This window comes from Diadema antillarum, unplaced genomic scaffold (assembly GCF_040938485.1).
Source record: "Diadema antillarum isolate AM-2024a unplaced genomic scaffold, OU_Dant_1.0 scf00000217, whole genome shotgun sequence".
Classification (NCBI taxonomy): domain Eukaryota; kingdom Metazoa; phylum Echinodermata; class Echinoidea; order Diadematoida; family Diadematidae; genus Diadema; species Diadema antillarum.
This window is the reverse complement of record NW_027271106.1, coordinates 656,361-671,375: the sequence shown is the minus strand read 5'-3', so window position 1 is coordinate 671,375 and position 15,015 is coordinate 656,361. Positions and strand designations below refer to the sequence as shown.

The following is a 15,015-nucleotide window of genomic DNA, read 5'->3' as shown; positions in this document are numbered from 1 at the left end:
TATAGCATAATTAATATTGAGTTATGCTGAAATGTATTTTTTAAATATCATGATGCTACATGGACACTGCCCCAACTTCATGGAATTACCCTTTTATATCTGTCTCTGCCACTTTTTGGATATATCTATCACATACTGTTGGAAAGAAATGCAACATGTCCAAATTACTACAGGGTAAGCTCGGACCTGCATGTGTGAAGATGACTCTAACACTTCCTAGTTTCAAATGCAAATCCTTTCGCCAACATTTAAAAAAAAACTATGATTGTTATTGCAGTATCTTTCTTCTTCTTCTTTTTTTTGTAGGGAGGAGGGAAGGGATGAGAAGGGTGTATTTCTACACCTTGATAGATGCAGAATCATGTCAAAATATACTCAACATTTGATATTTGCATTTGATATTTTGGATAGTCTTTTATATTTGACATGTCAGTAGCTATTCAGCTCAACTTGCGAATACAAATCAAGGCTAGAATGTAGAATGTATTTTGTACTAGCTGACTTTCATTGAGTGATGTATCACATAAAAGATATATTCATGGTGCCACTGATGTCATTCTGTACTTTGAAACAGATCCATAAACAAATCACAATATATATATGCACAGAGCATATTGCATCAAATCAATAAGTTGCACATTCAAGTTGACATGACCGAGTGAAACTGTAATGTCTTCCTGTCTTTGTTTATGTTTTTGTTTTTTTCTCTTGTCCAATTCAGGTTATCCACGGTTGGTTAGTCTTGTCATCACTTATGCTACTGTTCTTCTTCACATTCTTCTATTTACAGTGAGTACCATTGCAGCTTCTATATTTCTGTAGATTTCTAGTTTCTGCGATGTTCACATGGTATATTATACACTCTTCGCCATGTCCATGTCATGCAGTGATATGGAACGCTTTCCATTTCTTTATATCATTGATGACCAATAGGCACAGCAATTACCAGGTGTAATGTTAGTTTCTGTTATTTTTTTTCAGCAGCAACAAGTTGTTTTTTTATTAATCTAAAACCCAGAAAATATGTAAACATTATTGTGATAAAACCTTGGTAAGCTGCAGTTCTTCTCTTTCCCCCTTTTCCAAGTGAGAAAATCCTTAAAAAAAGAAAACTATCAAAAACCAACAATTTGGCTAGAGTAGATATGTGTTTGTACACAGCCATCTAGGGTAACCTTTTCAGTGCAGATAACATCATCCAAGAGGGCTCTGCAGTTATTATTACCTTTTGATGATTAATTTTGAGCTTGCAGTAATTTGCATATCATTACATAAGTAGTGCCCTTGTCAGATCTGTAAGTGGCGTTATGCTACAAGATGTCAGTTTGATTCTGTTAGTTGATATGGCTGTATTTCACATGAAGTATACGAAATGTAAAGTGTGTTAACTAAAATCAAAATTCACACTTGTCATATTTCATCAGCGGAGCAATAGAGATATGTTTGCTTCTGTCTATCTGTCTGCTTGTCTGTATGCCATCTGTATTATGCTATAAGAGCTGTTATCTTCATGAGGGTTTAATTTTTGTGAATCACTGTTGGGCTGCCAATTGAACAACATACAAAAATCTCGTAAACGGACATGCATTAGAGCACTTGCACTAAGCCTCGATATCAAATCGCGAAAATATCTTTGAACTCCTCATTCACTACAATATCTGTACACGGAAATAACAGCTTTTACAGTAGTTATCGATAGACGATATTTCAGTATCCGTCCATCCAGTTATCCGTTGATCTACTGTAAAACCAGAAATGTTAGCATGCATTTTAATTTTGCGAGAGCCAAAAGTTCTTGTCTACACTATATGCATAGAATGCCAGTGGCAATTTGCAAAAATTGAATACCACGAAAAAGACAGTTGGCTCCAGTTCGCAAAAATTTCATGACATGAAAATATCTTCCTTTACAGTATCATTTTATCCACCCATTGATCCATAGGTTTTGATATTTAGTTCTAGTGATTGCTCTGGCTGTTAACATGCTCATGCTGCTTCCTTCCCCACTACCTCCCCCGCAGAGAGTTGCTGGTGACCTACAACATTCCCATGGACTACTTCACCATAGCGGTCATCATCTGGAACTTTGGCATGGTGGGGATGGTCAGCATTCACTGGAAGGGACCGCTGCACCTCCAACAGGCCTACCTCATCGTCATCTCGGCCCTCATGGCCCTCATCTTCATCAAGTATCTCCCCGAGTGGACCCTCTGGACCATTCTGGCGGCCATTGCTGTCTATGGTGAGTTGCTTGGCTGGAGAGTTGGGGGGAGGGGGAGGGGAAGGGGCAGAGGTGTCAGAATTTAGGGATTGGAGGGAGAACAGAAGGATAGAGGAGAAACCGGTTTATATGCTTCCGTTGGAAAGAAGTCCTGTATATGCTGTATATTTTGCGAGGTTTTCATTTTCGCAAATTTGGTTAAAATCAAAGCTGGATGGTATTTACAAATCTAAGAACACCCGAAAACATCAACTCTGATCCGGACCATAATGCGATTGCGCACGCATACATTTTCTCGTTCATTACGGTACTTCTGGTTCGTGAATTTAACCACTCATGAAATTGTCGCGAAGTCCCAATTGACAAAAAATTAAACTTTATAAATATATGGCGTATACGGTACTTCACATCCACTCTACTTCTCGCCACACATACACACACACACATAAACAAGAAAAAAAAAAATTATTGTATTGGTCCACAGTGTGTGAATCAGATCATTTTTGAAAGCTGTGTCATCTAACCTGAGAATACTTGCGTGGGTGGATGTAGTTCCTGTCGGAGGCCCCTGCTCACCTCTCTCTATGTTTAATTGACTTCTAAATCCCTGTTAAGAATAACAAGTCCTCCATAATGAGCTCCAAATTACAACTGCAAGATTGATGTGGCAAGCTGAAACATAGCATGAAAGTTGAATGAAAGTATATCGAGGTCCCTTTGTAGGCAGCACATGCTCTCGAGTTGAGAATCTAATTTTTTTTTTCCATTAACAGGCTTCACTTCTCACCTTACGCCCACTTTGGAATTTGTTTTTGTTGTTTTTTTTATTGCAGCACCGGGCTTTATATTTTCTTTGTGTTTGTAGGGGTTTTTTTCCCCTTCATTTTCTGGTTGGCTGGTTATTTATACACTGTGCATCTACTTATGCAGATATCAATTTAGTCTTCTGTGAGCTGTGAAAATAAAATGTACTATTTGATCCAGAGCATTAAAGAGTCAGCTGAAATACCACAATGCCAGGAGTTGAAATGATTCTTCACCTTGAATCTTTATCTTGTGCACCTTTTTTTTTCCCCAATAATTATTGAATATGGCTCGTACATACTTTGCAAAATTGCACCTTGAGGATTTTAATATCGCACAACTTTGTCAATGACTGCTGTGTTTTGAATGCAAAGTATTTTCATAAGTTTCTATTTTCATTTTCAGACCTGTTTGCTGTGCTGTGCCCCAAGGGTCCTCTCAGGTTGCTAGTGGAGACAGCTCAGGAGAGAGACGAACAGATCTTCCCTGCTCTTATCTATTCCTGTGAGTTGGAAAAGACAAAGGGGGTACCATTTGGATACCAGAAGATGGATAGATAGATGGATAGATAGATAGATAGATAGATAGATAGATAGACAGAAAGGTGAATAGATAGATAGATTGCTTGATAGATTGATGAATGAATTGATGAATAGATGAAAACTCACATTTTTCACCAGGCATTCAATTGCTAATTCTCGTGGAGTCTGCACCTTTGAATGTTTCTACAACAGATATATGGCGCTATACAAATGCTGTGGATCATCATCATCATCATATGTATATTCTGTATATTCTGCTCTTATCTTTTCCTGTGAGGGGGAAAAGACAAAGGGGGTACATTTGGATACCAGTAGATGGATGGATAGATAGATAGATAGATAGATAGATAGATAGATAGATAGATAGATAGATAGATAGATAGATAGATAGATTGGACTGTAATGCTTGTCTTTGCAGGATATCATTTCTGTTCAGTGTCTACTGAATATTGATCCTGGAGATATTTATTAAATGACAGGTAATTGTATATATATCTTGGGGGTCAGGGGGATGGTATAGGGCAAGTTTCTACTGATTTCTGTTTCATCATCGGATATTGCAATAATGTGCATGGTACTTTAAAATGTGCAACATGGCACATTTTGAAAAAGAAAATTTTCTTATTCCAACACTGTTGCATTGTTGTTGTGACAGCAATGTTCAAACAAATACCAGCTTTGCTCTGTTGGTCATGTTCTAACACCAAATGTAGTCAAAATGAAACTTCTATGGATAATGAGCTATTAGTTTTGTGTACCTTTGCCTGCATCTTTTGTTTATGATTGAAACTCTGAGAGAAAAAGAAACAAAGCAGTCACAGTCTGGTAGGTCATAGTCTCCAGATGGACCAACTCAAGCAAAATGTCTTGCATAACTGGATATTGCCATTTCCTTGATGTTTGCAAAAGTTCTGATCAACTTGCATAACAGATTGGACCAAGAGATGTAAATAGACAAATAATTTACTGTGCTTGTATGCCTTCATTTCATTTTCTTGAAGCTTTCTAAGTATTCAAGAAGAAATTTGAAATGCATTTGTAGGTGGTGTTGGGAAACTTTGTTTTTTGTTTCTTTGTTTTGTCTGTTTTAGAAAGAGAGGCGAGACAAAATGTCTGTAACTGATTTTGAATAATTGATGGAGTATTCCAATAGATTCTGCATTGTGTAATCCCACGAATAAGTCTTGAGGTTGACCAATACTTGTCAAGGGATGCCTACAAAAATATCGGCCAGTAAAAATATTTGTATTTCTTTGTTTTATATCTAAACAAAATTTGAGATGCTTTCCTGTTAGACTTTTAGGTGTGGAACTGCCCTTCTGTTGTAAGCGCAGTTCCAACTTTTTTCTGTGATAGGATTTGTGACATAAGCTACTATGATCAGACGTATGTTGAGAACTGTAGCTTTGAGGACCTATCAAGTTGCATGCAAGTAGCCACTGACTGTAACCATGTTAATATGGTGGTCTTCTTTTTCCATGCAGCAACAATGGTATGGTTAGTTGGAATGGCAGATACAGATTCAAATACACCAAAGTCAAATAGTCAGCAGCAGAGACCACAAGATGCTGTTTCTACCCAGACAAATGCAACCAGTGAGTATCAAATAATCTATACCCCATACATTTCATTAGCATGATATTTTTGTATTTCAAGTTTTACTCGTTCAGTGAGTAGTTTGAAACCCTAAGAATCAGTGTGATGGAATGAAAACTACATATTATTCCCAGTCGAGAAGCCATGTTCACAATTTCACACCTTGAAGATACGCATTGCACTTGTTTTGCCGTCAGAAATATTTAGGTCTGTTTTTAATATCCTCATATGTCAGGACATGCAAAATTTTGAAAAAAATGAAAACACTGTGGAGTACTGTAAAACCAGAAATGTTTGTGTGCATTTTTATTTTGCAAATTTTGCGAGAGCCAAGATTTGCAAAATTGAAATGCATGTGAAAGTTCTTGTCTACACTATAGGTATTGAATGTCATTGGCAATTCCTGAAAACTTTGCCCTGCAAAAAAGCCTGTTTGCTCAAGTTTGTGAAAATTTCATGCTGCAAAAATATCTTGCTTTACAGTACAGGGCTTATTATACAGTAAATGGCAAGGCTGCTGAGATTCCACGGTAACAGAACAGAATTTAATAGAAGTACTCACTGTACTGTCTTTGTCAGTGGTCATTTCGATATAGATCATTTCTGACACAGATTTTAACCTACATTAGGCCACTTTAATGTGAGTGTCACATTCCACTGTAACAGAGTGTCCAGACATGCAAGAAAAATACTCCCCAAAATTTGAAATATAGGTATGAAAGGAAGTCACAAGCAATCCTTTCTGTATGTGATATGGCAGTGTACTTTTTGAGATGCCACTGTTTAGGCTAAATCTGCATCAAAGTGACTGTAGCTTTGATTTATACATGACACCTGCAATATCCTGACATCAATTCAAGTATGTTTCTGTTTGTAAAGTGAGTGATATGGATGATTAACTTCCTACTATTTGTCAAATAAGAGATATGGTAATTTCTTTTGACATTGTTGATAGATTAGGGGTATTTGATAAGAACCTAGACATGTGTTTTGGTCGACTTGGAATAAAAATTGGATGTAGACCTGTGCATGGGGCAGGCTAGTTTGCTCAATCTAATTCTTGACTTGTGAAAAGTGGTGAAGTATAATGAATAACCGTAATTGCCGTCAATCATTTATCTCCAATACCTTCTGTTCCTCCTGCCAATGAGTAGCTGACGAAGACAACGGTGGATTCGATAACGAGTTTCAGGCACGAAGAGAGCGGGACCTGGAGAGGAGCGGTTCCACGAATTCGGAGGACAGGAGAGCGGCAGTGAGGGCGCTGAGGCAAAACAACGCGCATAACAACCGGCCGCCACCGCCAGAGGAGGAGGAAGACGCTGAGCGTGAGTCAACACAATTCTGTTACCATCCAGGGCAGCGAACTGGCTCAGGTGGTTGCCTGGCTGCCTTGTTTTTAAAGAAGTGGCTCCAGTTCAAGGTTTTCTGAGTCCAGTTGAGCCAATGTTGTGGGTTCTCATCCTCCTTGTGAGAGGAAATCTACACGCCCCGTCTGCCAGCAGAAACACAAACTAGAGAGACATGTGTGTGAAAGAGAGCCACTACTCACACACATTATTAAAAAACAAAAAAGATCACATTTCACTTCTTGCAAAGAGCAGGGTACAAACCTAGTTTAGTGGCTGGTTCGACACACACACATGCACACACTCATGCACACACACAGAACACACATTCACTCATTCACTTAGAAACAGTGAGAGTGATACAGCTTCTCTTTAGATCGCCAAGGTGACTAGTGGCAGTCAGTGTATAGTATTAACCCAGCTCATTGTTCCATTTGAATGAATGAAGGAATCAAGTTACTGTCTGTTGAAACCAACATTAGGGCCCCATTGCATGAAACCAAGGCCCTGTTGCATAAAACCCTTACCGCTGGACTTACCGCTCCTTTCTAGTGGTAAGTCTTCAAATCAGCGGTAAATTTTACAATCCTTGATGCTGATTGGCTGTGACGCCTAATTTTGATGGTAGTTACCATTGAAATCCAACGGTAAGTTTTATGCAACGGTCCCCAAGGTAACTCTTTAATTAATGGTAACTTTGCAGTCAGTGAAAACCATCAGTGAGTTCTTGGCATTGATTGGCTGTGGAATAGTGTTGCTATAATAGTTACCATTGATTGTGGAGTTACCAGTGATTGTAGAGTTACTATAGTTTCATGCAGTGGTTACCAGGTAACGTAAGGTCTAAAAGTGAAAGCATAAATAGATAATAAAGCATGATAAATGACTGTAATTAATCAAAAGAAGAAAATGTCAGCTTCAGTGTAGGGTTTGCCCATGAGAAATGTATTCCATCTTTGGAGAATAAGTAAAGTGCCACTGGACACAGCTGTAAATGTGGTTTCAGGGATAATGTATTGACTTTTAAAGTACAGTTGAACCTCTCTTATCCGGCCTCCCTTTATCCGGATCTCTCTATTATACGGACGCAATCTCGCCATGATTTTTTTTTTTATAATTACGGGAGGAAAGGGGGATTCCCAACTCCTTGAGAACTCCTACAGAAACACACATGAATTACATATACTTGATACATTTCTTAATGTTATTTAGATAAATAATCCCAAGAATTTATAAAAGAAAATGATTTCATTCTTGCAAACATGAACCTCTATTTTGGGGTCTGTTACTGAGTGTAACAATGAAAAGGTTGCAGTATACACATTACTACATGTGGTACTACAATGGGCTACTGTACATGTGTATGTATATTATGTACATATGACTGTATAAAGCATTGAGTCTCCCGTATCCGGCCAAATCCCTTATCCGGATGAGCCCCGGTCCCGACTTGTCCGGATACGAGAGGTTCAACTGTACATATTTATGTGTAGCAAAAGTGATCAGCTATATATGAGGAAACAATGGTGTATTTGCCACCAGAAAATGACATAAAAAACATTTGGCTTTGATGGACAAAATCCAACCTTCCAGCACAGGACTAAATCAAGAGATTCTTCCTAATCACAAGCTCTGCCAGAGATGGCCACGAAGGGCACAAATACCAAAATTTGAAAGACAAACGGGATACTCACTTAGTTATGCTTGTTCACATAGGGTGAGCTCATATGCTCACTCATTTGTGATTTGTGTATGAAGAGTAAAGTTCTTGCTATCTATATCAGTATGTATGTGCTTTTGTTCTCTTCCCGTCCTCCCCAGGTGGTGTAAAGCTGGGTCTGGGAGATTTCATCTTCTATAGTGTCTTGGTGGGCAAGGCATCAGCGTCTGGAGACTGGACAACCACAGTGGCCTGTTTTGTTGCTATTCTCATCGTAAGTTCATGATTTGTAAGGATCAGTGTATATTAGGGAAAACCATGCTGCCTGTCTGAGAGCTTAGTGTGTCAGTGTTTTCTCCAAAGATTATTGAAAAACCCTGCAGTCATTACACATGTGAATTGATATCTTGAGTTGTTTGATTAAAGAGAAACTCTCCTCTTTGTTTAAGCTGATTTTATTGAGTAAATATATTGCAAATCTTCACAAATTTCCTTAAAATAATAAAGAAGAGAAAATAGTGTCCATAACAGAGTTGTTGTGATTATTTAAGCAATATGACTTTTCAATGAAAGTTGCAAAATGGGAATGGAGGTCTTTTTTTAACACTTCATGTGTTTTGTGTATGACTCGTTCTTCACTTTCAGCAATTCACTTGTCGGTTGTTACTTTTTGAGAAATGTGAGTAAATTTCCCCTGGAAATATCCCTTTAATTATGGCTGTCTTAGGAAATCAAATGTAGGGGTTGTATGAAAATCACTGCAGGCCTCAGAAGCACTTCCCCTGCTGTGAATAGAGAGGAAAGAGTTGATGCTTTGACATTTTGTTCTGTGTCTTTCTATCCTTCTGTCAATCATAGGGTCTCTGCCTGACGCTCATCCTCCTAGCTATATTTAAGAAGGCCCTGCCTGCTCTGCCCATCTCCATCGCCTTTGGTCTTGTCTTCTACTTCTGCTCGTCAAACCTCGTGTTCCCCTTCACCGACGAGCTCGCCAGCAAGCAGGTCTACATATGATGTTGGGCAAACCACCAGCAAATCGCTGGAAATGGACAGTGACACTCTTGGAACAATTGATGAGTTGCAAACCTGCTGAACAGCCACTTCACAGCTCTTTGTGATTTACGCAGACGAATTCCTATATTACTTTTCTCTGTTGCTTTGCCGCAGCCACTCTTTGTAGCTTTATTTCTATCCTTTCCTAGCTATCAAAATTGTTTCACATTTATCATTCTTTCACGCCTGTGCTGTGTTGCTTGTTTAAAATTGTATTAATGGAGAAATTTGAAGCAAGACTTTTAACATCAAGGCCCAACTGATGGACAGTGGGAAAATCACCACAAACACACAAGCAAGATGCATTGTTGTGAGGATGCACCCTGGTGTCAATGCACTTTGTAGCGTGATCAGTGAGCGCATTCCAGTCAGAGTAATACCAACACGTTTTCCAGCTCATAACAGTGGTGAACAGAGACATTGGCAATGTAAGAAAAACCTCACTGGATTGCCCAGTGCACACATATTGCACAACTGAGGAGAGTTTGTATATTTGCAAATTGGATCAGATTTTCACTGTCTGTAAGTGACGGTTTTAAAGAAACACACAGTTGTAGATGCCCTGTCTGTATTTTTTTAGGCAGAGTAAAAAAGAAAAAGGAGTTTGAAATCATGACATTCATTTCAAACAAAACAATAATGGATCACTTTTTGTTCTATTCAGAGCAGACTAAATGTGGAAGCCATGAGATGTTACATGATATTTCATCCTAAGACTTTAAGTGAAAAAAAAAAAGATAAAAAGTAGATCACTTTGGCATGCTATGTTGAAGCTGTTAGGATTGAGCTGAAGCAATCAGCTGGTTATTCACGTCCCACAGACTCAAAGCTCGCCTGCTTGCCAGTAAAAAGATTTATTACTACACCTAGAGTGGCATATTGATGTGGACAAATATAGATTCCAAGTTTGCACTTAGTTGGATTTAGAGGAATACATGGTGTGGAAAAAAAAAAGTTATATATGTATTATTAATTCCTGCATCTTGGTAATAATATGCCACAATTTCATCTAATGTGCACACTGTAGGCTAAATTATTGCCGAGTTGACATCTTCCTAAGTTCAAATGTTGTACGTGTTGCCCTGGTAGCAGTCATTCTGCCTCTGTTTGTGGGTTTGTTTGTTTGTTTGTTTGTTTTTTGTATTAGAGGCATTTCCCACTATGCGCACTGCAGTTGCACTGAACTCCTAATGCATGTTAATCATAAAACTGGTGGTAAACCGGTATTAGTAGTGTACACTATATGATGAGGTCTCTGTGACTATTGATTCCGTAAAAAGATGTAGAAATATAGATGGTCCTTAAAAAAGAAACAGACTGTACCTTGATGCTCTGTGTGAACAGTTTGTCAGACTTCTGCAGCACTCACATATTAGTTTTAGATTACTTTAGAATGCTTTAATAGGGATCTATACCTGCACATAATCTATTCCAAGTCACAGCAATTATGATCATGTCACTGCTCTTCATTTAACATAGCACTGTAGATATTGAGGTTGGTTAGAGAGTATGAGCATTTGCGTAAAGTTGACATTACCTCTCCTATTCCAAAACATTTGTATCCCCAAACTTCAGTAAATATTAAAGAAAAGTAGAATACAGTGCCTTATGTACAATCAATCAAGTTCAGATAAAACTCTGGAACACTGGTTTTGCTTCGTAAAAGATGCAAAAGTCATCTTGACGTTAGAGAGGGAAAAACAAACTCTAGCAAGATCTTCCTTGTGTTTTCAGTTGCTGGTATTGGCTTAAAACTAACTGTGCAATTTGTACATACATACAAACATACATACATACAAACAATGCATACATGAAAGAGATTGAACCTACATGTACTGGTACATATATTCTTTCAATCTGATGAAGCAGTTTTGTAATGCTGGCCTCATGGTTGATCCTGGTTTTGTGTTACCTTCAAATGCTGGTCATGTACACTAAATCCAAGGACTCATTTATCACATAGATTAATGTGACATTTTCAGCCGGAATCATGTATTATTTCAGTTTCAGTTTAGTTCATTTGAATTTTATGTTTTTCAACATGCGCCATCCAAGAAATTTTTACCTGTGACTATGTTGATGAGTGCTGCTGCTGATTTGATAGCATGTGGTCAGGTGATATTAATGGAATTAATTTCTCCTCTATTTAGTCATTTAGTTTTGATTATGCATTCCCTCTGTCTGCAGGCTCCTGCAACGTGACGACTGCAGTATGCAAAAGTTGTGATAATTGTTTGAATGATTCTTGTGTTTTATAGTTTTAAGAATTACTTTTTCGTTGTTGTAAAGATATATCTTGTTTAATTTTCTTGAAATGGTTTTGTTTTGTGTTTCAAACAGTTTGAATATGCATTTTCCCCCTCTTATGTGATATGTTTATTTGTTTGACTAACAGCTGAGCAAATCAATGTCGGTCTAACTTATTGATTTCAGACAAACCTCACACAGCCATGTCCATTAATATTCTAGACTGTGTGTCGTGATTTTGCAGGTATGAAGAGCAGTTTTTGGCTCTCTATGTACAGTAGGTATTAATGTATTTAGAATGACGCTTTATGAGGTTTTTATACTCTGTGGTAGGCCAAATATACAGACAGAATAATGTATGTATGTATTCTGTGCCCAAGAAAATATATTCTGTGATGAAAGTACTTGAAATTATATAACATCTGAATGTTTGCTCTAGTAATAAGATAAATAGTACACAATTACCTGCGAGACATTCAAAATTGAGATATTCAATTCAAGTTTTGAAATGAAATACAGGGCTGTTTTTGAAGTTTGCTGTTATATTGCTTTGAGCACCACGTTCAGCATAATTATGCATATACTGTAAAAGTGGATATTTTCGCGCGACTAATTTTTCGCGCTCAGTTGGGTAAGAAGAGCTTTGCTTTTTAATTTCACGGAATCAAGACATCAATTACTGGAGCATGGCAAGCAAAAATATTCATAAGCTTTTATTTTCGCGCTAGATTCTGGTTGCGCGAAATGTGCGAGAAAATTTCAACACCCCGAAAATTTCCACTTTTCTAGTAATGTAGCATCCTACAGTCTCTGGAACAAGATGAAGAGAGGGAAAAAAGATATACATATACATATACATACATACACACACACACACACACACACACGCACATGCATATCCACAATTATCTATGTTCATTATTAGAAGTCCATATCTTTGGATATTGTTAGGAGTGCAACATACTGTATAAGCTGTTCTTTTCGCGAATCACACTTGGACTGCGAATTTAACAACACGCGAAAATGTCACCATGCGCTAAGGTAAGAGTTCGCTTATAAAGGCCTCTGTGTCAATTTGCGAAAAAAACATCTCGCGAAAATGTCCATGACCTCCTCATTCGCAAAAAATATCTGTACGCGAAAATACCAGCGTTATTCAGTACAGGGATAATGGGTTCCTAAAATATTCGCTTATAAAGTGTGTTTAGCAATGTGGTATGATTGTGTGTCCCACAGTGCTTACTTTCAAGATACAGAACTGAATATATTTTCTTGGGCCTGTGCAACATTGTAGAATAATGCAACTACTAGGTAAACAAATCTTAAAGTGGCTTTGACTTGCAAAATGATAAGTCAATCAAGTAGACTTGTATTAAAAAATTGGAAAAACATATCATTACATACTTTGTTTGTGTCAGTGCTTCTTTTTATTAATGTGCATGATATGCAGTCTAGCTGGCTATCTCTCTCTCTGTCTACATACACACACACACACAAATGCAATATATATATATATATATATTATATATATATATATATATATATATATATATATATAATATATCAAAAAACAAAACTGAAACCAAGTTCATGCTGTATATTCACCAACAGTTTTATTTTTGATGATATTATCACGCCAACATGTGGACAACTTACTGTGTGTGTGTGTTTTAGGAAGTGTGGTGTATGTGTATTACCGAGTGGCAGGTGGATCTGAGGTTGGGTTTTACTGTGTGTGTGTGATTGAATTTTGTAGCTAAAACATTGCCAGAAAGTAACAGGATGGAGCCACTCAGAGCGCGCCTTCTACAGCCATCATACATCATGTGATTCACTAATCCTCACATATTACGTTGAAAATACCAAAGATAGACAGATTGTAGTGCATGCTTATTAAAGCATCGAACAGTGTGTAATGGTTGTGCCAAATTCAAATTATGCACCTTTAGGATTTCACTCACATTAAAAGTAGATGGCCTTTTGTGTACTGGAACTAACATAATATATATATATATATATATATATATATATATATATATATATATATATATATATATATATATATATATACATATACATATATATATATGTGTGTGTGTGTGTGTGTGTTTGTGTGTGGGGGGGTGTAGTGAAAACTGTGAGCAAAGAAAATGGGTTTACATTTTCTTTGTTCAAAGTTTTCACTTCTTATCATTCGTTTCTGATCAGTTTTCCCTTTGTTTTCATTAAATAACTAATGCATTTTAATACAATCTATTCTTTCATCTTTTGTGTATGTACATTTATACATGTATATATACATAAGGCTCAGCGAGCAGTGGCCAGATGGCCTAGCTCAGGCCACGGCACTACTTTTTAAGAGAAGATATGCTGTGGTTGACTGATCAGACCACCTAAAAGTTTGTCTATAATGTGTATTCCTCTTATCCAGAAAAGGGAAGAAAAATTCGTACTCAGTGCTTCATTACTGCATGCAGTTCAGCTCTTATGCAAAGGTGCAAGATAGTTTTCACGACTGAACTCAGTCCATTTTATGGCCAATCTGGGGACCGTTTCATGAAACTTTTTGTGGGTGATTTGCACTGACAACTGTTAAAAGCTACTGAAATCCTTGTGTCTGATTGGCTGATAGCAAATTTGTCGGTGAAAACCTCCGACGAACTCTGATGAAACACCCCCCTGGTCAAACTCTCTCATCTAAATCTTATCTATCCAATGATAGAAATAAGAATCAACATAAAATTCCTTCACGAGTACGTGGTGTCATGAAAAATTGTGTTTATACCGCAATAACATATCAGATATATTAGACTTTGTGAACTTAGTTGCAGTGTGTAGCATTTGAATTCCTGTAGCTTACCTGCCAATTTTTAATCAAGGTTTACTAACTTAGTGTTTTATTTAATTCATTTCATTTTCAGTGTTTCTCTCAAATTACTTCTATAGTTACTCAGATGTAGTATAGATGCACTTAGCCACACACTTATCAGTTTTCACTCAATTATCCTAGTTTATTTTATTATTTTTAATCAAAATATTCTTTAAATATTTTTCTTCAATTTTTAAGGTCACCAAGGAGCTATGGATTTTTTCTTACTGTATGCATATATTTTTTTCCGGATTTCATGCTGCACTGAGTCCTACGGGGTCATATAACTAATGACGTCTTCCATTTGTTCGACAACTGATAGTTTTATGAAGCATAGAATAAGCTCAGATATATCACTCTTCTGTTCGATTCCCCGGATGCGGAATACGCCCGTCTTCTTGTCTTACAAGAATGGAGGTGTTGCCTAAATCTTGCGCCAATGGCATTAATAGCGAAAATCGATTGACTTCTAAATAGAAGGACATCGAGCGGTAATCCTTGTGTGAAATTTCGTGTTGTGCGCCCTGTGTGTGCCCCCGACATCGTGTTGTGGGAGATGGGGTATTGTTTGCAGTCGGCTCTGTTGTGATTGCCTCGCTCGACTACCCTCAAACTGACACCCATCGCCATAGTGATTGCACGCCGTACGAGGTCGATAGTTCGTCGATTGTCCG

General features: G+C 37.5%; 1 protein-coding gene across 1 annotated transcript in view; it reads left to right on the top strand.

Moving 5' to 3' along the window:
• The window catches only part of LOC139724508 (presenilin-1-like), a 41,994-nt gene extending 29,541 nt beyond the window's left edge, over positions 1-12,453 (top strand). The window contains exons 5-11 of the mRNA XM_071635642.1: positions 722-789; positions 2,022-2,242; positions 3,431-3,529; positions 5,052-5,162; positions 6,318-6,491; positions 8,334-8,446; positions 9,031-12,453. Of these exons, the coding sequence (XP_071491743.1) occupies positions 722-789; positions 2,022-2,242; positions 3,431-3,529; positions 5,052-5,162; positions 6,318-6,491; positions 8,334-8,446; positions 9,031-9,186 (942 nt within the window). The 3' untranslated portion in view covers positions 9,187-12,453. The remainder of the gene's footprint in view (positions 1-721; positions 790-2,021; positions 2,243-3,430; positions 3,530-5,051; positions 5,163-6,317; positions 6,492-8,333; positions 8,447-9,030) is intronic.
• The last annotated feature ends 2,562 nt before the right edge of the window (positions 12,454-15,015 follow it).